This window comes from Salvelinus alpinus, chromosome 3 (assembly GCF_045679555.1).
Source record: "Salvelinus alpinus chromosome 3, SLU_Salpinus.1, whole genome shotgun sequence".
NCBI lineage: Eukaryota > Metazoa > Chordata > Actinopteri > Salmoniformes > Salmonidae > Salvelinus > Salvelinus alpinus.
The window spans coordinates 16,207,124-16,231,288 of NC_092088.1; the positions used below are offsets into that span (position 1 = coordinate 16,207,124).

A 24,165-nucleotide genomic window follows, 5' to 3' on the forward strand; every position below is an offset into this window, starting at 1 on the left:
TTAAAATATGCTTTTTTAATGATTATCTTCAAATATCATAAATCTTCAAATGCCATTAATGCTTTCTCCGATTTCATGGTTTTGCAGTTCTTTAGCTCAACCCAGTGTAATGTCGTGGCTCTGACGTTCTGTGAAATTGAGTGGGCACGAAAAAGGCAGGGCTATGAATATGCTACGTGTCGGATTAGAAATCTTCATTGGACGTCTCCCGTCAGATTTATTTCCGATAAATCACATAAACTCGTTTTTTTAGAAGGGAATATAGCTTAATCGTTACCAACATATAAATTATTAGGTCACCAAACTAAAACGTTTCAGAAGAAGCGGCGATGTCTGGGATCAAAAAACAAAGAACGGTAGGCTATGTCATTATGTTTGACTTTTGGTATGTTACGTTACTTATTTCATTCGGATCTGTGGTTGTTGGGTGGGGGGCAGACAGTGTATCAAATTGGATAACTTTTTTTCTATCTAAACATGTAGGGCACCGAAAGAGATACATTGGAGCAGAGTCGAAAGTTATTCTATAGCTAGCATTATTTCTAAACTGAAAGTTCTGTAGGAATGTTCTATGTTAAACACAATTACCTTACCTCCCATTTTTCACCAGTTGTGTATAGAAAAATATAGCATAGAAGAATCATTCTTACCTGTTTTTAGTTAGTGGTCTACACAAGAAAGTGACCCAGTCAGTTTCAGCCACAAATCAGCGTTGGGGGTTCAGTAGACCTGTGGATTGACTGACCACTTCTCGGGAAATCACTGCAATGCAAAACTGATTCTTGGCTAATCAATTGCTTTTCTAGTTATAACAATAGGTAGATTATACGTCCACATTATATAATATTCCACCGATGTTCTTTACAGTATTTGCATTTTATAGCCTATAGATATTGTATAATAACGTGTTTATTGTATAGAATGTATTATAAGTCTTACTATATGATAGTGTATGATGTGCTTCACAATTTCAAATAGCTGAGATGTAATTAAGGCTTGTGACATATTTAGTGATGGTATCTAGGCTATACATTTGGATCTGTCTTATGGCCTCTCTAAACAATGAATCAAGTTGTTCCAGTTGGACTGATTTTAATTAAGTTTATCCATGTCCCTAACAACAAGGGCTCATTGAGGAGTTAGGTCTGCTGGAGCGAGGCTACAGTAACAGTGAGCCACTATGAGAGTCACTAATGAATGAAGCTCAGATCTCACGTGTCTGGGCAGGCCTGGGAGAGGCACAGCCTGGCCTTTGAGGGGTTCCAACCAGCGAGCATTGGGCCTGACTGCCACACTGCAGGACTGTATGAATGAATAGGCCTGTTTGTTTCCCCCTGTCCCTCTGCAGCCCCCACCAACCTGGTCCGCCTACACACCACACAGTATGGGAAGCCACAAAGATGCAATTAGGCAGGCTGGACAAGGACTTATTAGAAGAGGCTAGAGTGACATGAGTATACCTTGTTGTATCTAGATGATCTGTACAATTAAAGCTTCCCTGGGTTAGGGTTTATATCTTTCTAATATCTGTATGTGCCTGATCAGTAGTCGAATCCCTTTTACACAGGGCTCTTCAATGTCAGTCCTGGAAGGCCAAAACACTTCTGGTTTTCATCCTCTCCTTCTAATCAGGGACTGATTCAGACCCGGGCCACCAGGTAAGTGCAATTAACTACCAGGTAGAAACCAAAACCAGAAGTGTTTCGACACTCCAGGACGGGAATTGAACTGCTCTGCGGTTTTACTTCTAATGATGACCCGATGAGCTGTAAACTGAGAGGAATGGCTTTCAGACGGATTGTTTTGCTTGGCATTCAAACAAATGGGAAAGTATACATGTCTTGCAGAGGACTCAAGTCACTCATTATCAAGCTATCACTACAAATTACAGCACAGTTCAGTGTTTCTCAGCTGACTAAAATACTGTGTTCAGTTGCAAACCCCTAAGGCAGCATTTCTTTGTCCTGTGCTAATAGCTCAATTAGGAATGTGCAGATGTGCAATCGTGCAGTCTCTCTGTGGTTTCAGGACCTTCAGAGGGCCACTAATGTCGTGTACCAGGCTCACCATGTGAGCCGGTCCAAACGAGGCCAAGTGGTGGGCACCAGAGAGGGCTTCAGAGGTTGCACTGTCTGGCTCACTGGTAAGCAAATGCCCTCTTTATCTCTCCAATACTAGACCACAGAGTTTCACATAAGTTATGTTGGATAATGGATGTATTGCAAACTGTCACTGTGGACTAAAGGTTTGTCAGGTGCCGGAAAGACAACCGTCGGCTTTGCACTGGAGGAGTACTTGGTGTCCCATGGTATTCCCTGCTACTCCCTGGATGGGGATAACATCAGACAGGGGCTGAACAGGAACCTTGGCTTCACCTCTGTGGACAGGGAGGAGAACATCAGGCGCATCGCTGAGGTGGCCAAGCTGTTTGCAGACGCAGGATTGGTCTGCATCACCAGCTTCATTTCTCCATTCACTAAGGTGAGTGAGTGATTGACAGTTAAACATACACGGTTCAAATTCTACTTGTTATAAAATAATCAATTGGAAAATTGTTAAAGGAGCATCTCTAAGTCATCCATTGTGATTGATCCGATCTCTGGCCTGTATAGCTGCTATACTGTGTCTGACTGCATTCACTTCCTTTGGTATTTGGTTTTGAGAACCTCTTTTTTGTTATGGAATTAAAATCAAGATGGCAAACATGTTGATTTTTGCTACCCAGTCTCTTTCTCCTGTGCATAGGACCGGCAAGAAGCCAAAAAGATCCATGTACAATCTGGGCTGCCGTTCTTCGAGGTGTTCGTCGACGCTCCCCTGGAGGTGTGTGAGAGCAGGGATGTCAAAGGCCTCTACAAGAAGGCCCGTGCTGGAGAGATTAAAGGTACTGATCAGACTGTCTCTGCCCTCCAGTGTTCCAGTTCTGTTACAGTACATTACACACAGCTACATTTACAAGTATAGATCACATGGCTTCAAAGTCTACTACTTAACATGCTGTTAAACAAGCAAAAAGAGTGGGGTTATATAATGTACAGCCAAAGCACTATATTGACTCCGCACTAAAGTAGTGTAAATGATTGACAAAGTCCTTAACAGGTTTCCTGACCCCATCCCCTTAGGCTTTACGGGCATTGATTCGCCTTTTGAGAAGCCTGAGTCACCTGATCTTGTGCTGAAGACTGGAGAGATCTCAGCGAATGAGTGCATCCAGCAGGTGGTCGAGCTGCTTAAGGAACAGGTGAGTCTATCTATGGTCCCTGAGACCTCGCTGGGCCTCGCCTGTCTGTGGTGTATTCCTCATTGTATCTCTACCGTGAGGAAAATGTCCTAGTCGTTGGAAATTGACTTGTTAATGTACTATCACATTGATCCTTTTGTAGAACATTGTGCCCACTGGTGTGACAGAGGAAGTGACTGAGCTCTTTGTGCCAGAGAACAAGCTGGACTTGGCACTGAGCGACGCCAAGACACTGCCTACCGTCAGCATCACCAAGGTAACAAATCCTTCTATGCACATTTTGGGGTTTGACACACACAATCTGACCCTTCATGTTGAGTGGTAACACCTGATGGGACCACACCCTACTGACGTTTTGTTCTGTATTTCCTGTAGCTGGACCTCCAGTGGGTGCAGGTGCTGGCAGAGGGCTGGGCCAGTCCCCTCAAGGGCTTCATGAGGGAGAGGGAGTTCCTGCAGGTTCTGCACTTCGACACTCTTCTGGATGGTAATACTGGTATTTTATAACTTCATAGACGACACAGTTTAATGTAGCATATGCTCATATCAATTGAATGGATTGTTCTTAATAGGGCCCATGTTCGTCTGTAATGTCATGTTCTATTGACATGTTATGCACATGTAACAACACCTACGTCTACCTCACATAAAGTCAATAGCGCTCACAATGAGCCAACAGAGGTCTGTTGACTTTTCTGTCAGTGACATAGAATGACATGTGGTTGGCAGGTGGAAACATCAACCTCTCTGTGCCGATCGTCCTGCCCGTTTCCAAAGAGAGCAAAGAGAAGCTGGACGGCTGCGCAGCGTTCGCACTTGAGTTCAAAGGTTGCAGAGTGGCAATTCTCCGCAACCCTGAGTTTTATGAACATCGGAAGGAAGAGCGTTGTGCCAGGCAGTGGGGAACCACATGTCCTCAGCATCCTTACATCAAGGTTAGAATTGCCTTTTAGAACTGTCCCTGTTAATATCATGAACTTGCTTGTCAACAGAACATACTTGAATGAAAAATCAGAAATGTTAAAAATAAAAAATAAAATCTCACAGATGGTTATGGAGGGTGGTGATTGGCTGGTTGGTGGAGATTTGGAGGTGCTAGAGCAAATCAAATGGAACGATGGTCTGGACCAATACCGCTTCACTCCAAGAGAACTGAAGCAAAAGTTCAAGGAAATTAAAGCAGGTGAATAGCTTATTATATTCTGTTTAATTCTCACTTCCTGTCCGCTGTCTCTCTTAGTGCTGCATTGTGTATGCTAATGTCTACTTAAGGCAAACGCTGAAAAAACACAGTGATGATGAAGAAGACTTAGCAGTCACTTAATAAGGAACCGCCTTTTTTGCGTTCCCCCAGACGCCATCTTCGCCTTCCAGCTTCGCAACCCGATCCACAATGGCCACGTCCTCCTGATGCAAGACACGAAGCGGCGGCTGCTGGAGCGAGGCTACAAGAACCCTGTCCTGCTGCTTCACCCGCTGGGAGGCTGGACCAAAGACGATGACGTGCCTCTGGACTGGCGCATAAAACAGCATGCTGCCGTACTGGAGGAGGGGGTACTGGACCCAGCCAGCACCATCGTGGCCATATTCCCCTCCCCCATGATGTATGCTGGACCCACTGAGGTAGGGCAATGGCTCCCCCTGGTCTACATCTTAGATAGTTCAAACAGTGTAAGTGAAATCTAACTGGATACAAGTGGCGGTTTTATAATGTAAATCTTTTTCTTTTTTTTGGACTCAACGTTGTGCTTTGCTCAATTGAACAGGAAGGTGGTGCGGCGGTCCTTCAAGTTTTGTCCTGGAACTTTGTCATCAATGTCTGGCATTCTCTGGATTTATGGTGCTTTCAAGACAACTGGGAACTCAGAAAAAACAAGGTCGAATAATAACGTCAGTGATCTTCAGGTCGTAGCTCTAGAAAAAGGCCTGAGTTCCCAACTTGGAATTCCGAGTTGGATGATCGTTCAAAACTTATTTTCCCAGTCAGAGCTAATTTTTTCCCAGAGTTCCCAGTTGTCTTGAACTCACTGAAGTCTGAGATTTCCAGGTTCCGAGTTCCAGTTGTTTTGAACGCGGTAGAATTCATGCTGGCTTGACAGCATGGCCAATGTATTCAAACTTTTCTGTTTATCCTTTTAAAGCTTGGAAAAGAGTCTCTTAAACGCAGACTTGGACCACACACCCTCTCCACCGAATAGCAGGCAGGGGAAGCAACATAGTGATTGCTTTGCAATGCTTGCAGTTAGCCACTGATTCCTTCCAAACCACTCATGGAAGAATTTGCAATTTCCAACTTGTTGTGTAATGTTTATGTCCAATGAGCACCTATACGTTTTATTTCTCTTCATATGACAAGGATTTGTCAATGTGATTCATGATGATGACTTGTTGTCTAGTTTGCTAGCTAAGCTATGGTAGATGTCACGTGATTTGACGTAATTTTATCTGTGACCAATGACCTTGAGCCTTCTTGGATGGGCACTTCTAATGTAAATCTATGGCAGCACCCAAGGGGGCTTGAACTTTCTATCTCTCCCCGAAGATTTTGCGACAACATAGTGTCCCAATGAATAACAGAACACTGAGCCAATCACTATGCAACTAGAAAAGATTACCAACCCCTTTGCTCTGCAAGGTCTCTGATTTCCTCCCTACAGGCTGTCTCATTGCTGTCGGTGATCAGGCTTACTACCTTTGTGTCGTTGGCAAACGCAATTATGGTGTTGGAGTCGTCCTTGACCAAGAAGTCATGGTCAACAATGAGTACAGGAGGGGACTAAGCACGCACCCTTGAGGGGCCCCGTGTTGAGGATCAGCGTGGCAGATGGGTTGTTGCCTACCCTTACCACCTGGGGGAGCCCCATCAGGAAGTCCAGGATCCAGTTGCAGAGGGAGGTGTTTAGTCCCAGGGTCCTTAGATTAGTGATGAGCTTTGAGGGCAATATGGTGTTGAACACTGAGCTGTAGTCAATAAACAGCAGTCTGATGTAGGTGTTCGTTTTGTCCAGGTGGGAAAGGGCAGTAGAGATTGCGTCATCTGTGGATCTGTTGGGGCGGTATGCAAATTGGAGTGGGTCTAGGGTTTCTGGGATGATGGTGTTGATGTGAGCTATGACCAGCCATTCAAAGCACTTCATGGCTACAGACCTGAGTGCTATGGGTCAGTAGTCATTTAGGTAGGTGACCTTGGTGTTCTTGGGCACAGGGACTATGGTGGTCTGCTTGAAACATGTAGGTATTACAGACTCGGGCCAAGGTCAGGTTGAAAATGTCAGTGAAGACACTTGCCAGTTAGTCAGCGCATTTCTCGGAGTACACGTCCTGGTAATCCGTCTTGCCCTGCAGCCTTGTGAATTTTGACCTGTTTAACTTCTTATGGCTGCAATCCCGGTAACGGGATGATATGACAACAGCCAGTGAAAGTGCAGGGCGCCAAATTCAAAACAACAGAAATCTCATAATTAAAATTCCTCAGACATACCATTTTAAAGGTAATCTTGTTGTTAATCCCACCAAAGTGTCCGATTTCAAATATGCTTTTCAGCGAAAGCACCACAAACGATTATGTTAGGTCACCACCAAGCCACAGAATAAGCACAGCCATTTTTCCAGCCAAAGATAGCAGTCACAAAAAGCACAAATAGAGATAAAATTAATCACTAACCTTTGATGATCTTCATGAGATGACACTCATAGGACTTCATGTTACACAATACATGTATGTTTTGTTTGATAAAGTTCATATTTATATAAAAAATCTGAGTTTACATTGGCGTGTTATGTTCACTAGTTCCAAAAACATCCAGTGATAGTGCATAGCCACATTTATTAAACAGAAATACTCATCATAAATGTAGATGATAATACATTTACATTTTACATTTAAGTCATTTAGCAGACGCTCTTATCCAGAGCGACTTACAAATTGGTGCATTCACCTAATGACATCCAGTGGAACAGCCACTTTACAATAGTGCATCTAAATCTTTTAAGGGGGGGGGGGGGCAGAAGGATTGCTTTATCCTAGGTATTCCTTGAAGAGGTGGGGTTTCAGGTGTCTCCGGAAGGTGGTGATTGACTCCGCTGTCCTGGCGTCGTGAGGGAGTTTGTTCCACCATTGGGGTGCCAGAGCAGCGAACAGTTTTGACTGGGCTGAGCGGGAACTGTACTTCCTCAGTGGTAGGGAGGCGAGCAGGCCAGAGGTGGATGAACGCAGAGCCCTTGTTTGGGTGTAGGGCCTGATCAGAGCCTGAAGGTACTGAGGTGCCGTTCCCCTCACAGCTCCGTAGGCAAGCACCATGGTCTTGTAGCGGATGCGAGCTTCAACTGGAAGCCAGTGGAGAGAGCGGAGGAGCGGGGTGACGTGAGAGAACTTGGGAAGGTTGAACACCAGACGGGCTGCGGCGTTCTGGATGAGTTGTAGGGGTTTGATGGCACAGGCAGGGAGCCCAGCCAACAGCGAGTTGCAGTAATCCAGACGGGAGATGACAAGTGCCTGGATTAGGACCTGCGCCGCTTCCTGTGTGAGGCAGGGTCGTACTCTGCGGATGTTGTAGAGCATGAACCTACAGGAACGGGCCACCGCCTTGATGTTAGTTGAGAACGACAGGGTGTTGTCCAGGATCACGCCAAGGTTCTTAGCGCTCTGGGAGGAGGACACAATGGAGTTGTCAACCGTGATGGCGAGATCATGGAACGGGCAGTCCTTCCCCGGGAGGAAGAGCAGCTCCGTCTTGCCGAGGTTCAGCTTGAGGTGGTGATCCGTCATCCACACTGATATGTCTGCCAGACATGCAGAGATGCGATTCGCCACCTGGTCATCAGAAGGGGGAAAGGAGAAGATTAATTGTGTGTCGTCTGCATAGCAGTGATAGGAGAGACCATGTGAGGTTATGACAGAGCCAAGTGACTTGGTGTATAGCGAGAATAGGAGAGGGCCTAGAACAGAGCCCTGGGGGACACCAGTGGTGAGAGCGCGTGGTGAGGAGACAGATTCTCGCCACGCCACCTGGTAGGAGCGACCTGTCAGGTAGGACGCAATCCAAGCGTGGGCCGCGCCGGAGATGCCCAACTCGGAGAGGGTGGAGAGGAGGATCTGATGGTTCACAGTATCGAAGGCAGCCGATAGGTCTAGAAGGATGAGAGCAGAGGAGAGAGAGTTAGCTTTAGCAGTGCGGAGCGCCTCCGTGATACAGAGAAGAGCAGTCTCAGTTGAGTGACTAGTCTTGAAACCTGACTGATTTGGATCAAGAAGGTCATTCTGAGAGAGATAGCAGGAGAGCTGGCCAAGGACGGCACGTTCAAGAGTTTTGGAGAGAAAAGAAAGAAGGGATACTGGTCTGTAGTTGTTGACATCGGAGGGATCGAGTGTAGGTTTTTTCAGAAGGGGTGCAACTCTCGCTCTCTTGAAGACGGAAGTTATACACAAGTTATACACATGGAATTATAGATATACCTCTCCTTAATGCAACCGCTGTGTCAGATTTCAAAAAAACTTTACGGAAAAAGCAAACCATGCAATAATCTGAGACGGCGCTCAGAACTATAGTCAAATTAGCCGCCATGTTGGAGTCAACAGAAACCAGAAATTACATGATAAATATTCCCTTACCTTTGATCTTCATCAGAATGCACTCCCAGGAATCCCAGGTCCACAATGAATGCTTGATTTGTTCGATAATGTCCGTTATTTATGTCCAATTAGCTACTTTGGTTAGCGCGTTTGGTAAACAATTCCAAAGTCACAAAGCGCGTTCACTAAAACGTGACGAAATGTCCAAAAGTTCCGTAACAGTCAGTAGAAACATGTCAAACGATGTATTGAATCAATCTTTAGAATGTTGTTAACATAAATCTTGAATAACGTTCCAACCGGAGAATTACATTGACTTCAGATGAGCGATGGAACGGAGCTCCCTCTTATGTGAACGCGCATGGTCAAAGCATGGTCACCTCATGGCAGTAGTGACTAATTCTCCTCTCATCCGGCCCCCCTTCACAGTAGAGTCATCAGACAAAGTTCTACAGACTGTTGACATCTAGTGGAAGCCGTAGGAAGTGAAAACTCATCCATATCTCGCTGGGATTTCAATGGGAGCTTGGTTGAAAATCCACCAGCCTCAGAATTTCCACTTCCTGTTTGGATTTTTTTCTCAGGTTTTTCCTGCCATATGAGTTCTGTTATACTCACAGACATAATTCAAACAGTTTTAGAAACTGAGTGTTTTCTATGCAATACTAATAATAATATGCATATATTAGCAACTATGACTGAGGAGCAGGCCGTTTACTCTGGGCACCTCTGTGCACCTTTCATCCAAGCTACTCAATACTGCCCCTGCAGCCATAAGAAGTTAAAGGTCATACTCACATCGGCTACGGCGAGCGTGATCACACAGTCGTCCGGAGCAGCTAATGCTCTCATGCATGCTTCAGTGTTTCTTGCCTCAAAACGCACATAGAAGTAATTTAGCTCGTCTGGTAGGCTCGTGTCACCGGGCAGCTCGCGACTGGCTTCCCTTTGTAGTTCCTAATAGTTTGCAAGCTCCGCCACATCCGACGAGCGTCAGAGCCGGTTTAGTAGGATTCAATCTTAGACCTGTATTGACGGTTTGTCGGAGGGCATAGCGGGATTTTTAAATATTTTTTATTTATTTGACCACCTTTTTCTCCCCAATTTCGTGATTACGATCTTGTCTCAACGCTGCATCCCACCAACGGGCTCGGGAGAGGCAAAGGTCGAGTCATACATCCTCCGAAACATGACACGCCAAGCCGTCCTTAACACCCGCTCAATTAACGCGGAAGCCAGCTGCACCAATGTGACGGAGGAAACACCATTCAACTGACAACCGAATTCGGCCTGCAGGCGACCGGCCCACTAGAGCGTGATGAGCCAAGTAAACCCCCCCCTGATGTGGTATACTCCTTAATGCCATCGGATGCGTCCTGGAACATATTCCAGTCTGTGCTAGCAAAACAGTCCTGTAGCTTAGCATCTGGTCATCTGACCACTTCCGTATTGAGCGATTCACTGGTACTTCCTGTTTTAGTTTTTGCTTGTTAGCAGGAATCAGGAGGATAGAATTATGGTCAGATTTGCCAAATGGAGGGCGAGGGAGAGCTTTGTACGCGTCTCTGTGTGTGGAGTAAAGGTGGTCTAGAGATTATTTTCCTCTAGTTGCACGTAAAATGATGGTAGAAATGAGGTAAAACGGATTTAAGTTTCCCTGCATTAGTCTTCAGCCACTAGGAGCACCGCCACTGGAGGAGCATTTTCTTGTTTGCTTATGGCCGTATACAACTCGTTGAGTGCAATCTTAGTGCCAGCATCGGTTTGTGGTGGTAAATAGACGGCTACGAAAAATATAGATAAGCTGTAGACCACACTATTATCTATAGTTATCACGAGATACTCTAATCCAGGCGAGCAAAACCTTGAGACTTCCTTAATATTAGATTTTGCACACCAGCTGTTATTGACGAATAGACACAGACCGCCACCCCTTGTCTTACCAGAGGCAGCTGTTCTGTCTTGCAGATGTACGGGTTTGTATGCGGGTTTATAAACTCAATCATATATTTTTTTTTACATTGTTTGCAAACTGATATGTGACACGTATTAATGCCAAAATAACATACAAAAAAGGCACAGCAAATATATATATTTACAGTACCAGTCAAAAGTTTGGATACCTATTCATTCAAGGGGTTTTCTTTATTTTTACTATTTTCTATATTGTAGAATAATAGTGAAGACATCAAAACTATGAAATAACACATATGGAATCATGTAGTAACCAAAAAAAGTGTTAAACATATCTAAATATATTTTAGATTCTTCAAAGTAGTCACCCTTTGCCTTTGACAGCTTTGCACACTCTTTGCATTCTCTCAACAAGCTTCACCTGGAATGCGTTTCCAACAGTCTTGAAAGAGTTCCCACACATGCTGAGCGCTTTTCCTTCACTCTGCGGTCCAACTCATCCCAAACCATCTCAATTGGGTTGAGGTCAGGTGATTATGGGGGCCAGGTGATCTTAAGCAGCACTCCATCACTCTTCTTCTTGATCAAATAGCCCTTACACAGACTGGAGGTGTGTTGGGTCATTGTCCTGTTGAAAAACAAATGATAGTCCCACTAAGCGCAAACCAGATGGGATGGCGTATCACTGCAGAATGCTGTGGTAGCCATGCTGGTTAAGTGTGCCTTGAATTCTAAATAAATATGTAAATGTTACTTGAACTCTGAAGCATTTATTTGGGCTGCAATTTCTGAGGCTGGTAACTATAATGAGCTTATCCTCTGCAGCAGAGGTAACTCTGAGTCTTCCTTTCCTGTGGCGGTCCTCATGAGAGCCAGTTTCATCATAGGGCATGATGGTTTTTGCGACTGCACTTGAAGAAACTTTCAATGTTTTTTTTTATTTTCGCCATTGACTGACCTTAATGTCTTAAAGTAATGATGGACTCTTGATTCTCTTTGCTTATTTGAGCTGTTCTTGCCATAATATGGACTTGGTCTTTTACCAACCTTCTGTATACCACCCATACCTTGTCACAACACAACTGATTTGCGCAAACACATTAATAAGGAAATAAATTCCACAAATTTACTTTTAACAAGGCACACCTGTTATTTGAAACGCATTCCAGGTGACTCGTGAAGCTGGTTGAGAGAATCCCAAGAGTGTGCAAAGCTGTCATCAAGACAAAGGGTGGCTACTTTGAAGAATCTCAAATAGAAAATATATTTAGATTTGTTAAACACTTTTTTGGTTACTACACGATTCCATATGTGTTATTTCATAGTTTTGATGTCTTCACTATTATTCTACAATGTAGAAAATAGTAAAAATAAATAACAAATCTTGAATGAGTAGGTGTGTCCAAACTTTTGACTGGTACTGTATATTATTATATATATATTTTGCCCCAACTTCCCTGAATGATGGGTTGCCACTGCTGGACACTAATCTCTGTATAAAATGTATTTCTAAGCATTGTTTTATTCAGTAGAATCAGGTCATATCTGTAGTCACTAGACAAGTGTTTGTCTTTCTACCCGTTAGGTACAGTGGCACTGCCGGGCACGAATGATAGCTGGTGCCAACTTCTACATCGTTGGTCGCGACCCTGCGGGCATGCCTCACCCTGAGACCAAGCAGAGCCTGTATGAGCCCACCCACGGGGCCAAGGTCCTCACCATGGCCCCTGGTCTCCCCTCTGTAGAGATCATCCCCTTCAGAGTGGCTGCCTACAACAAGACTAAAAGATCTATGGACTTCTATGATAAGGAGAGGTACATTGACAGCTAATATTTTGGCCCATACGTTTTTCCGGACTATGTAGCCTGACCAGGAAAATCTCTGGGCTCTGGTTGTAAGCAATAACTAGGGCTGAGGAAAAACTTCCCTACAATGTCAAAAAGTAACTGAGAGATTGAGTCAAGCTGCTTCACACACTTTGTCTTACCTTCCTTTCCAGACACCAGGAATTTGAGTTCATATCTGGGACCAAGATGAGGAGAATGGCACGCAGCGGAGAGAACCCCCCGGATGGTTTCATGGCCAATAAGGCCTGGAAGGTCCTCACAGAGTACTATAGCTCCCTGCAGAAGGACGAATGAACACGCACACCTTGGGTCTAACAGACACATCAATTTTAAGCTTCTCTATTTTATATCAAGTACTGTAGACATCTAGGCATTAATGAAATGCATGCCTGAGCTTTTTTTTTTTTTACTAAACTGAATATCATGTAAACCGGAAATGATCTAGTTTGATGTGTGGGTCAAAATAAATCTGTAAGCAGTGTAAAAAAAAAAAGTCAGAGTTGTGAAGAAATCAATATGAATGTTTTAACAGATCACTTTTGTTACCTATGTATCTTTACTTCCAAGCTAGTAACTTAAAATGTATGTTTTTGAAGCTGTGAGAAGACTATGTAGTTGAGTGGAAGGGGTTTTAACTATCCCTGTGTAATGAATGAAACTATTTATCTAGTGATGCCATGGTACCTAATTTCTAAATGTTCTTATACTGCATTTAGCCTTTTTATATCAAGAAGTTTCAAGCAAATAAATGATTACGAACAACATTGGTGTAATTTATTTTAGCAGATACCCAGAATTCAGGGTAAAACAAATTCTAAAAAATAATTAGTCAATATAAAAAGCAAAGCAAGCATTTTACCTAAACCAAAGTTCCACCAATCCCAACCCCCCAAAACATCCATAGAAAACTTGTCACTCACACATTCAATAGATTGCAATGGCTGTTGCATGTGGTAGATACTGGAAGTTTGTCATGTAGAAATAATCAACCATTAAGCATCCTGGTCATCACAAGGGATAAACAGAAACTATAAGACATGACAATCACCAAAAGCAGTTATTAGATTCTACTGTAAATGAATCCTGGGCATAAAGGACTTGAAAGCACAATGCAGGTTTCCTGATATATTGAAGTTTTAAAAACCGAAGTACACACCTTAACATAAGCAGCTCATGATATTGAAGTAAATAAATCTACAGTAAGTTACTATGAGGAAATGGAAGGCCATGTCACTTTACTCAAACATCTTTGCATCTGGTACCATGCTCTCTTCACAACATCCACAGTGATAATTCACTTTCAAATAGGAGTTGAATTGTTCTGATAAAACTTGTGATCTAATTCATAATTCTGAGAACCACTCAATGTACAATTAGCTAATAGTTGAACGATGACAGTGGCAAATTTTATTACAGATGTTACACTAGTTCGATAAACAGCTTTCCTGAAGAAAAACAGCCCTAAACATACAGTACCAAAAGAAGCAACATGTGATGTTCAGATAAAAGCCCAAGGCTAAGTCAATATTGCTGTGTGTCATAAGTAATAGGGAGGTGATTATGTACTATCAAACCTGAAAGGATCCATGGCTGTGCCCATATTTTGCAGTCTCAGAGCCAGTTTCAGTGAGACCTTGATTGGCCAGATACATAAGACACTAATGCCAACATAAGTATCATGTAACGCCTAACTTCCACATAACAAATAGCATTTTGACAGAAATATTTCATGTTGAATGCATTGAACTAAATGTTCTTAAAATAACAAATGATGAGCTAAGACGTTACAAAGTGATGTTATGATAGACATTACACTTATGTATATCTCTTCAAGTTCTCTCCACCAGTAAGTACTCTACATACATAGAAAATAATAAGGAAAGCATATCCAGGCGCTTAATAGTTCTCCTTTGCATGTTAAGACTCAATCCAGAGTAGAATGAATCAGAACCGTCTGTCCGTCTGCCGACTTCGACTTCCTCATCTTCTGCCTGGCAGTCTGCATGTCGTCCTGATTGATGGACCGGATTTGATCCTGGATCCTGGAGACAAAGACAAAGTCAGTATCTTGCTGGTAACTACAGAAGACACTCTAATAGTGTGAAAATCACTAATCACTACTAATGCTCATATGAAAAGCCAATGTAAAGACATTGGTATTGGGAGATCAAGTTAGGTCTCAAGAAGTATGTGTTTATACGGGCAGAATTGGGCTGCCTGTGTAATGTTAGGATTTGTGTTTATTGCACTATAACCCAATACTACATCACGTGATTGAATATTAGCAACTGTTGGCCTGGGCGCCTGGGTGTCTGTGTGTGTGTGCTGGAAGTAACAGTTAGCCCCAGATAAGTGTGCTGGGAAGCTGTGGTTAGCCTTGAGCGAGAACAGTGTGCTTTGTATAGAGGTGCAAATAGCTCAGACAATGTTGCAGAGCTGTCTGACCTCAGTCTCTGGGGTGAGGGAGCATAATCTACACAGCAACAGCGCCGGGACACCAAAGAGCGCCAAGAGGCTGGGACTAGCCTGAGCGCCGGCGATAGGCTGAGCAGAGTTTAAACCACGCTCAGCCTCTACTGTGATAGGCCAACAGACGGGTTGGAACTAGTCTGTCACAGTATAAGAACAGCTGTTTACTTACATCCTGCCAGTTCCCTGTTCTACCCTGCGGGGTGGTACAGTGAACCCGTATATACGAAAATTGCATTTACCATTTATCGCTTGAGTTTAATAAAAATACTTAAAGTATATTCGGTGACTCTGAATCACATTTTGTCCTGATACCAGATTTGAATTGACACAAATTCCTTATAGTAAACGCAGTCAGAGGGGTGTGGTACCTTTCATCGGCATGGGTGTTATGGACAAAATCCCGCACACATAACAGGGCAGCATCCCGACACATCTCTCGGAGATCACTTCCTGAGAATCCGTCAGTCTCCTTCGCCATGTCAACAAAGTCAACACTGGGATCCACCTGGAAAATGCATGGGGAAGTTTAGTGGAAACACAGACAAATGTGTAATTGTGTAATTTAATTACCATGTAAAACTTACATTTTCATTTTTCAATATGAGTTTCAAGATTTCTTCCCTCTGCATGCAATTCTGCAAGACAATAATAGTTTTTAGCAGGAATGTAATACATTTCAGGTAATCTCATATAGTACTGCATAAATAACCATAGTTAGGGCTGGCTCAATTACCATATAACCGTGTTACTGACGGTTATGGATGAAGACTGTCATGAAAAGTAAATAACCGTCATAATATCTATATATTTTTGGGGAGGCCAGGGCGAACAGCTGACTGAAGACAGGACGGCTGGCATTCGTACTGTTGAGTCCGTTTCTGCGATAACATGGACTCTAAACAACATGATGAAACTGTGTCGCCCCTTGCTGAAACAAGCAAGGTGTTGTAGCAAACAATGAATAGAATGGGCTTGGCACCTCTAACCATGGCAATCGAACTGGTAAACTCACGGGTAGGGCTGTTGTGGTGACTGTTTTACCACCACATATATTATTTAGTATATGTAAAAACAAGATTAAATCAAGAAAACTCTGACAGGTGACAATATTAGCCTAATTATATATTTTCACAGCAATAGAAACAATGCCTTTTTTGTGACCATTTCAAAATCATAGTCGCACACCTCATTTAGCCTAGCCCATAGGCCTATATGTTTTAACAGGTTTGTATCACAACTAAAGGAGCCAAATAACTTTTAAAATTAAGCACATTACTCCGCTTAACAAGGGGTGTAGAGCCTAACTGGCATACATCTTTGTAACACTGCAAAAATCTGAAACTTTAATTCAAAAAATTATGCAGAAAAACTAATCCATGCTTTTGTCACTACTGCAATGCTCTACTTTCCAGCTACCCGGGTAAAGCACTAAATAAACTTCAGTTAGTGCTAAACACAGCTGCTAGAATCTTGACTAGAACCAAAAGATGTGATCATATTACTCCAGTGCTAGCCTCTAGCTTCCTGTTAAGGCTAGGGCTGATTTCAAGGTTTTACTCCTACCCATCTCTCCGATTTGGTCATGTCCCTAAAAGTTCTAAGCAAACAGCTGGAGGCAGGGCTTTCTCCTATAGAGCTCAATTTTTATGGAATGGTCCATGTGAGAGACGCAGACTCGGTCTCAACTTTTGTCTCTACTGAAGACTCATCTCTTCAGTAGGTTCTATGATTGAGTGTAGTCTGGACCAGGGGTGCGAATGTGAACGGCAAGGCACTGGAGTGACAAACCGCCCTTGCTGTCTCTCCCTGGCCGGTCCCCTTCTCTTCACTGGGATTCTCTGCCTCTGACCCTATTACAGGGGCTGAGTCACTGTCTTACTGGTGCTCTTCCATTCCGACCCTAAGAGCGGTGCCTCACTTGAGTGGGTTGAGTCACTGACGTGATCTTCCAGTTCGGGTTGGCACACCCATAGGTTCGTGCCATGGGGGAGATCTTCGTGAGCTATACTCAGCCTTGTCTCAGGGTAGTAAGTTGGTGGTTTACAGACATCCCTCTAGTGGTGTGGGGCTGTTTGCCCTGTATTGTCAGACGGGGCCACAGTGTCTTCCCAACCCCTCGTCTCAGCCTCCAGTATCTATGCTGCAATAGTTTGTGTGTCGGGGGGGCTAGGGTCAGTCTGTTAAATCTGGTGTAATTATCCTGTCTTATCCGGTATCCTGTGTGAATTTAAGTATGCTCCCTCTAATTCTCTGTCTCTCCTCTCGGAGGACCTGAGCCCATACCTCAGGACTACCTGGCCTCCTAGCTGTCTCCAGTCCACCTGGTCGTGCTGCTGCTCCAGTTTCAACTATTCTGCCTGCGGCTATGGAATCCTGACCTGTTCACCGGACGTAAAAATACCATAAAGATCACCTTAAAAATGCACCTGTATTATAGAACCATTACATGCATAATCACATTTGTGGTCACTTTTGATAATGGTGTTTTCCACTAAGGGAACATTCGCGCTTCTAGCCTACTGCAGTGTGCACATTGCTGCGCTTATGTGAAGAAATTGTTTCTCAACATTAAGCTAAACTTTCTGATCTGTTGAATCAGCCACATTGCGTAATTTTCTTATTTTTATTTTTTATGCTAGTGGTTGTATTAATTTGGGATCTATTGCATCCCACAACTATGTTTGGAATATTTATTTCTCGTACAGAATAGGTCGACTTCTATACTATGGGGGATAGTAGATTGACATAGGCTAGTGCTTTTTCTGTTCGTTAGGCCTACATCTTGTTGGCTGACGAAGTGTAAAATGTGGACAGTTCATCCAATATCTTCAATATGCACCTAAGAATTGGATAAGGATGCATGCAGTTGCGTCCCCGATGTGTCTGTCTTCACTTGTAGCCTGTGAGAAAGACCCGATCACGTGATGGAGCGCGCAGCACTCAAGGAGAAGGGCACAACAGCCACTAGCCGCAAAAGGCATGGATTGTTTTAGGGTGCATTACGGCCACACAAACGGGATGCCGCCGTGAAATTCTAGGCATTATCAAGTGCTTGTCAAATTGTGAATGAGTGACTGATGTAGTGTTCAAAGCCTGCACAGAAAACAAAGCAGAGCTCATGCCTTTCAAGCAACTTTTTACAAATCATTAGTCATTAGAGCCTTACAATGTATTAAAAATCAAAACATATTGCCCAAAGTTTGTAGAACAATTAAAGTTACATGAATAACTCTCAATTAAGCATATAAGAATACCTATTTCTTTGTTAACTGCTCAACACAGAATAGCTGCATGTGCGCACTCCCTCAAATCGTTTGGAGAAAATATCCTTAACATTTTATTTCGCTTGTTCAATTGTATTCTTCATACTATAAAATAATGCCACGGAATTCTAAGCAAATCTTGTCTGTTAAATGAACTAGTGTAGCCCAGAGCCATATGGCATAGCCAGATCTGGACCTAACAAGACAACTCAGAGTATGCCATTTTGTTCTTCTGAAATAGACTACATTTTCTTCATATCATGCTTCTTTGAGACTTGTCTAAAATAAGTAATGGATTTATTTTGAAGGTGTAGGCTATATTACATGGATTTATTAGACTTTTTAAAAAAGGGAACTGTTCCAAAAGGTCGGCATCAGTGGCTTGTAGGCTGTGTGTGGACACCAGGAGATGCTAAATGTGTTTGTTAATTAACGGTCAATCACCGTGAGACAGACGGTTATTTTCTTGACCATCACCAACTGACGAAATTTCGTGCCCGCCACAGCCCTACTCATGGGTACACTCGCAATGGCTGCCTACTATTGTGACGCAATAATTCCCATGGTAATATAGAATGTTCATTTCAATGATGTAAACTGATGTGGCTCATGCAATGTAATGTATTTTTTGTCATGCCAATTGAATTGAATCAACAAATTACAGCACATATTGATGGGTACACTTCCTGCTTTGCTCCTATGAGTACACTCACAATGGCGGCCAGTCCACCTATTATGCCATTATTGACTTGAATGGCGACATCTGTTCTATTCATTCTAATTCTATGGTAGCACATGCAGCCAAGACCAGATTTTGCTATTTGAACAGTTATTACGGAGACAGTGGTCATTTGTCTGGCCAATTACAATCATCCAAAATTCCAGGACCGTCACAACCATGTTCATAGTACTGTGTATATACTGAAAAACGTGTACAGTTTGTGAATAGACTCACAGGCTGATTTACGTGAAATCTTGTGGGCATTCTCCTCAGAATGGCGGAGTCGAGATCCTGTGGACGATTAGTGGCCCCCATAATGATGACCTACATGAGGAAAAGGTGAGAGGCAGTTGAAAGAGACTCAACCAGACAGGAGTCACATGATGATCAATGTATTTAATTACCAACACAACAAATGCTGCAAAACCGAAACGTCTGTGTACGCTATCCCTGATGCAGTGAAATTAATAAGCTTTACGCAACATCTTTTGGAGTGCGGACCTGTCGCACCTTTTTGCTTCTCCTTCATAATGGACCCACCTGGCAGTTATAGTCCGTCTCAAGCCCATCCCACAAGCTCATGAACTGAGCCTTCATCATGGCTGTGGCCTCGTGATCAGAGCTGGAACGGCTTCTGAGGAAAGAGTCTGGAACAGAACATTACAGGATCGACTGGAGCCGGGGATGATGACAACATAACTGGCTTAGCTGAAGTACCCAAACAAGATTTAAAGCACTGTATAGCATCTGTTAAAGATAATGGTAAAATAAGCATTTACCAATCTCATCTATGAAGATGATTGAGGGCTGAAGCTTAATGGCTAGAGAGAAGACGGCAGAAGCCAGTTTCTGGGACTCTCCATACCACTTGTCTGTGAGGGTGGAAGGCTGCAGGTTGATGAAGCGGAAACCAGCATCTTTGGCAGTTGCTTTGGCGATCAGCGTCTTCCCACAGCCAGGTGGTCCGTACAGCAGCACACCTGTTATCATAATGACAGGGGTAAGAGGAGTGGCTAAAGACTGAAGGCGGTCCTGTTGAACCTTTATATGCATTGTGTCTATCTAGGCTTTTGCACCGGTCTCAATAAGCAAATCTTGTATGAAAACAAGAGACTCACCTTTTGGTGGCTGAAGCAGTCTGGATCCCTTGAATAGGTGTCTCTTCTGGATTGGAAGTATGACAGTGTCTTTCAGCTCAGTGATGACTTCATCTAGGCCAGCAATATCACTCCATGTGATCTGTAGAAAGAGCATCACATCAGTTAGTTATGGAGAACAGACATACAGGTGACTACCAAAATAAAGGAAACACTTGAGTAAATGAGGGATTAAGTATATTGTAAGCAGGTGCTTCCACATACAGTGCATTTGGAAAGTATTCAGACCCTTTAACTTTTTCCACATTTTGTTTTACGTTACAGCCTTATTCTAAAATGGATTAAAAAAATAAAAAATTCAATCTACACACAAATTAAAGCGAAAACAGGTTGACATTTTGGCAAATTATAAAAATTACATAAGTATTCAAACCCTTTGCTATGAGACTCGAAATTGAGCTCAGGCTGCATCCTGTTTCCATTGATCATCCTTGAGATGTTTTTACAACTTGATTGGAGTCCATCTGTGGTAATTGTGGTAATTCCATTGATTGGACATGATTTGGAAAGGCACACACCTGTCTATATCAGGTTCAACAGTTGACAGTGCATGTCAGAGCAAAAACCAATCCATGAGGTCGAAGGAATTGTCCGTAGAGCTCCGAGACAGGATTGCGTCGAGGCACAGATCTGGGGAAGGGTACCAAAACATTTCTGCAGCATTGAAGGTCCCCAAGGCCTCCATCATTCTTAAATGGAAGTTTGGAACCACCAAGACTCTTCCTAGAGCTGGACGCCCGGCCGAACTGAGCAATCGGGGAAGAAGGGCCTTGGTCAGGGAAGTGACCAAGAACCCGATGGGCACTCTGACAGAGCTCCAGAGTTCCTCTGTGGAGATGGTTGTCCTTCTGGAAGGTTCTCGCATCTGTGCAGCACTCCACCAATCAGGCCTTTATGGTAGAGTGGCCAGACGGAAGCCACTCCTCTGTAAAAGGCACATGACAGCCCGCTTGGAGTTTGCCAAAAGGAACCTAAAGACTCTCAGACCATGAGAAACAAGATTCTCTGGTCTGATGAAACCAAGATTAAACTCTTTGGCCTGAATGCCAAGCATCACATCTGGAGGAAACCTGGCACCATCCCCACAGTGGTGGCAGCATCATGCTGTGGGGATGTTTTTCCAGCGTTAGGGACTTAGACTAGTCAGGATCGAGGGAAAGATGAGTGGAGCAAAGTACAGAGAGATCCTTGATGAAAACCTGCTCCAGAGCGCTCAGGACCTCAGACTGGGGCAAAGGTTCCCCTTCCAACAGGACAACAAACCTAAGCACACAGCCAAGACAACAAACCTAAGCACACAGTCAAGACAATGCAGGAGTGGCTTCGGGACAAGTCTCAATGTCCTTGAGTGGCCCAGCCAGAGCCCAGACTTGAACATCTCTGGAGATACCTGAAAATAGCTGTGCAGCGACGCTCCCCATCCAACCTGACAGAGCTTGAGAGCATCTGCAGAGAAGAATTGGAGAAACTCCCCAAATACAGGTGTGCCAAGCTTGTAGCGTCATACCCAAGAAGACTCGAGGATGTAATCGCTGCCAAAGGTGCTTCAATACATTTGCTGAAATTTCTAAAAACACGGTTTTGCTTTGTCATTATGGGGTAGTGTGTGTAGATTGAGGGGGGGAAATGTAATACATTTTTTAATAAGGCTGTAATATAACAATGTGGGAAAAGGGGTCTGAATACTTTCCAAATGCACTGTAGGTGTGGATCCTGAGTTAATAGGGTCATGTATAAAAATGCCCAGTTGCCCATTATTTTGGCTACCATGGCTAGAAGAGATCTGTGACTTTGAAAGAGGGGTCTCAAAGGCACACAGGGGTTTAAAGGGTGTGTGTGCGTCAGTCACAGACCTCAAACCAATTAAACACTTAAGGGAGATTCTGGAGCAGCGCCTCAGTGTTTTCCACCACCATTAACAAAACACCAAAAACAATTGGCATTTCTTGTGGAAGAATGGTGTGTATCCCTCCAAAAGCATTCCAGACACTTGTAGAATCTATTCCAAGGCACATTGAAGCTGTTTTGAAGCTGTTCCAACAACCTTAAGACACTTTATGTAGTGTTTCCTTCATATTCGTTTCTGTTGGAATGTTGTTACCCAGCAAGACACCAAAAAGTGTAACTCAAACAGAAGGGGGAACTAACAAAGAGTTACTGACAACCAAAACGAAACAGGTGGGGTTCTAGAAGTGGATCTGAAAGAAACTCGTCATGTTGTCCACTGAAAGTTGACTAACAACACCAACTGGGACCTACAAGAGACCCACCATGAGCGGCCACTAAATTTGCCCAAGAAGAGGCAAACAAAATTAAAACCCACCCCAAACGTAGACAGGAATCAAACCAAAAGGTGGAGCAAAACTAACAGGGAAGAACAGATAAAGGACAGTTTCTTAGAAATCATAGAGGGAGCGCCAACTAAAGGTGTTAACCCTCCACATCTCTCAAGGTAACTGGAGCACCCGCACTCAAATATCCCCTGTACCAGCACAGATGAAACGCCTTCTGACTAACGAGATGACAAGCCAAGCCAGCACAGGTTCAACACATACTGACTAACGAGGTGACACCAACCGGTGCACCCAATGTGCTAACATCCAACCACAAAATATAAATGGAAAAACCAACGCTTGTAATAGTTGGGTTCAAGCAATGGTGTATTGAAGCCGCTCTCTTACCTGCATGGTCAACGGGTCCACCAGATGTGCTGCAATGCTCATCTCATACTCTGAGAGCTTGACATTCTGCACACCGATCTGCTTCATGAGTTTCTCTGCCTGAAAAAACCCACCTGTCAATAGCCATCTACCTAGCTTTGTACAGTACAATACAGTCCCAACAAACATGATAGATATCCACAGAAAACACTCAGAAGCAAACAGGTCAAACTTGGCTACTGTATATTGAAAACTTCACCTGTTTCTGTGCTTCCATTTTCTGTTTCCTTGTGGGATCAATGGCATCAACCATCCACTTTATGGTGAAGTAAGTGACTGCACCAAATATGGTCAGTCGGAAGAGTAAACTAAAGACTTCATTCCGGCCCAAGGGCTGGGCAATACTTTCAGTTGGAATCTCCTTCAACCCCATCTTCTTAGATGACTGGGGGATGGAAAACAAAATGACATTCTCAAAACTTGATCACAGTTGAAAATGAACAACATAGCTTAGCTGCTATACAAGTGCTGCACTCTTATCCAACAAGAACAATGTGTGAATTCCACTTAAATTCAGAAAATCCTAATTGAAAATAGGCTTAGACATTAGCTGAGAAATTACATCAGTTCTTAAAAATGTACACTCAATCCTGTTTAGCTAGCTAAGATCACATGTTCATGTCCATCCTATAAATATTGTTAGCAGTTAGCCATATGTCATCATGTTAGCTGTCACAACACTGGCAAGCTAACAATGCCGGCTAAAAATCTCTGTACTGTTGCGTCCTGCTTGACACAGCATTTGACAGTTGTCAGCTAGCTAGTAATATGATATGACCTACATACCTGATGATGGAATGGGTGTTATTTTAAGTCTATATCTAAAAAGTGTTTGACAATCATCGAAACTGTGAAAAGACTAGCTAGATAGTAGTTTCACTTTGCATGTTACAAAACCGAAACCGTGACTTAATTTTGATAGCTTTGACCTCCAGTTAGCATGCAGCCTCGTGCCTGAATTACAGTCGTTACTTTGTAGAAAGAAATTCCCACTAGCAGGACACCTTGTGAAATGTGTTGTATTGATCCATGTATTTGTAATTAGAACTTTTAAATGATTTACAAAAACAAATTAACCATCACAGTTTGCTGGACTGGTCGTGACACTCACCTAGCGCTTCCACTCTTGCTCTTGTCCCTTTCAGCGTGAAGCTCGACGCAATTTGCTTGACAGATGCCCCCTACCGTTTTGGAATAGAAAAAGTAAAATAATTTCCTCAATATTTCTGTGGCATGGGACAGCGTTGAACGAAGATT

At 43.4% G+C, this 24,165-nt stretch overlaps 2 protein-coding genes across 6 annotated transcripts; one reads left to right on the top strand and one right to left on the bottom strand.

Moving 5' to 3' along the window:
* Nucleotides 1-197: 197 nt before the first annotated feature.
* Nucleotides 198-13,337, top strand: papss2b (3'-phosphoadenosine 5'-phosphosulfate synthase 2b). Of its 3 annotated transcripts, none has more exons than XM_071391637.1 (12): nucleotides 198-356; nucleotides 2,029-2,143; nucleotides 2,246-2,481; nucleotides 2,746-2,884; nucleotides 3,123-3,241; nucleotides 3,384-3,497; nucleotides 3,617-3,728; nucleotides 3,971-4,176; nucleotides 4,289-4,424; nucleotides 4,596-4,864; nucleotides 12,313-12,542; nucleotides 12,728-13,337. In XM_071391637.1, exons 1-12 carry the CDS (start codon nucleotides 330-332, stop codon nucleotides 12,867-12,869), a joined length of 1,845 nt encoding a protein of 614 aa, XP_071247738.1. In that variant the 5' UTR covers nucleotides 198-329; the 3' UTR covers nucleotides 12,870-13,337. The 3 variants fall into 3 exon arrangements, with proteins under 3 accessions (XP_071247738.1, XP_071247737.1, XP_071247736.1); XM_071391636.1 differs by having other exon boundaries at nucleotides 245-356; nucleotides 1,977-2,143; XM_071391635.1 differs by lacking the exon at nucleotides 198-356 and having other exon boundaries at nucleotides 1,848-2,143.
* On the bottom strand, nucleotides 13,328-24,137 carry LOC139570103 (outer mitochondrial transmembrane helix translocase-like). 3 transcript variants are annotated; one of them, XM_071391646.1, is made up of 10 exons: nucleotides 24,020-24,137; nucleotides 23,108-23,293; nucleotides 22,870-22,968; nucleotides 20,150-20,270; nucleotides 19,811-20,011; nucleotides 19,572-19,678; nucleotides 19,266-19,355; nucleotides 15,632-15,682; nucleotides 15,416-15,552; nucleotides 13,328-14,617 (listed from the first exon to the last, which is right to left on the bottom strand). In XM_071391646.1, the coding sequence occupies exons 2-10, from the start codon at nucleotides 23,279-23,281 to the stop codon at nucleotides 14,500-14,502; spliced, it is 1,098 nt and encodes a 365-aa protein (XP_071247747.1). In that variant the 5' UTR covers nucleotides 23,282-23,293; nucleotides 24,020-24,137; the 3' UTR covers nucleotides 13,328-14,499. The 3 variants fall into 3 exon arrangements, with proteins under 3 accessions (XP_071247747.1, XP_071247748.1, XP_071247749.1); XM_071391647.1 differs by having other exon boundaries at nucleotides 23,695-24,021; XM_071391648.1 differs by lacking the exon at nucleotides 15,632-15,682.
* Nucleotides 24,138-24,165: the final 28 nt, after the last annotated feature.

What these genes read in the sequence shown, in the direction of transcription:
- papss2b (XM_071391636.1), top strand. Translation starts at nt 1,996, where the DNA reads ATGTGCAATCGTGCAGTCTCTCTGTGGTTTCAGGACCTTCAGAGGGCC. An exon ending in CTTCGACACTCTTCTGGATG is followed by an intron (nt 3,729 to 3,970) that starts GTAATACTGGTA and finishes TGTGGTTGGCAG; the next exon opens with GTGGAAACATCAACCTCTCT. An exon ending in GACTTCTATGATAAGGAGAG is followed by an intron (nt 12,543 to 12,727) that starts GTACATTGACAG and finishes CTTCCTTTCCAG; the next exon opens with ACACCAGGAATTTGAGTTCA.
- LOC139570103 (XM_071391646.1), bottom strand. Translation starts at nt 23,281, where the DNA reads ATGGGGTTGAAGGAGATTCCAACTGAAAGTATTGCCCAGCCCTTGGGC. An exon ending in AAATGGAAGCACAGAAACAG is followed by an intron (nt 22,969 to 23,107) that starts GTGAAGTTTTCA and finishes GGGTTTTTTCAG; the next exon opens with GCAGAGAAACTCATGAAGCA. An exon ending in GATTTCACGTAAATCAGCCT is followed by an intron (nt 15,683 to 19,265) that starts GTGAGTCTATTC and finishes ATTGTCTTGCAG; the next exon opens with AATTGCATGCAGAGGGAAGA.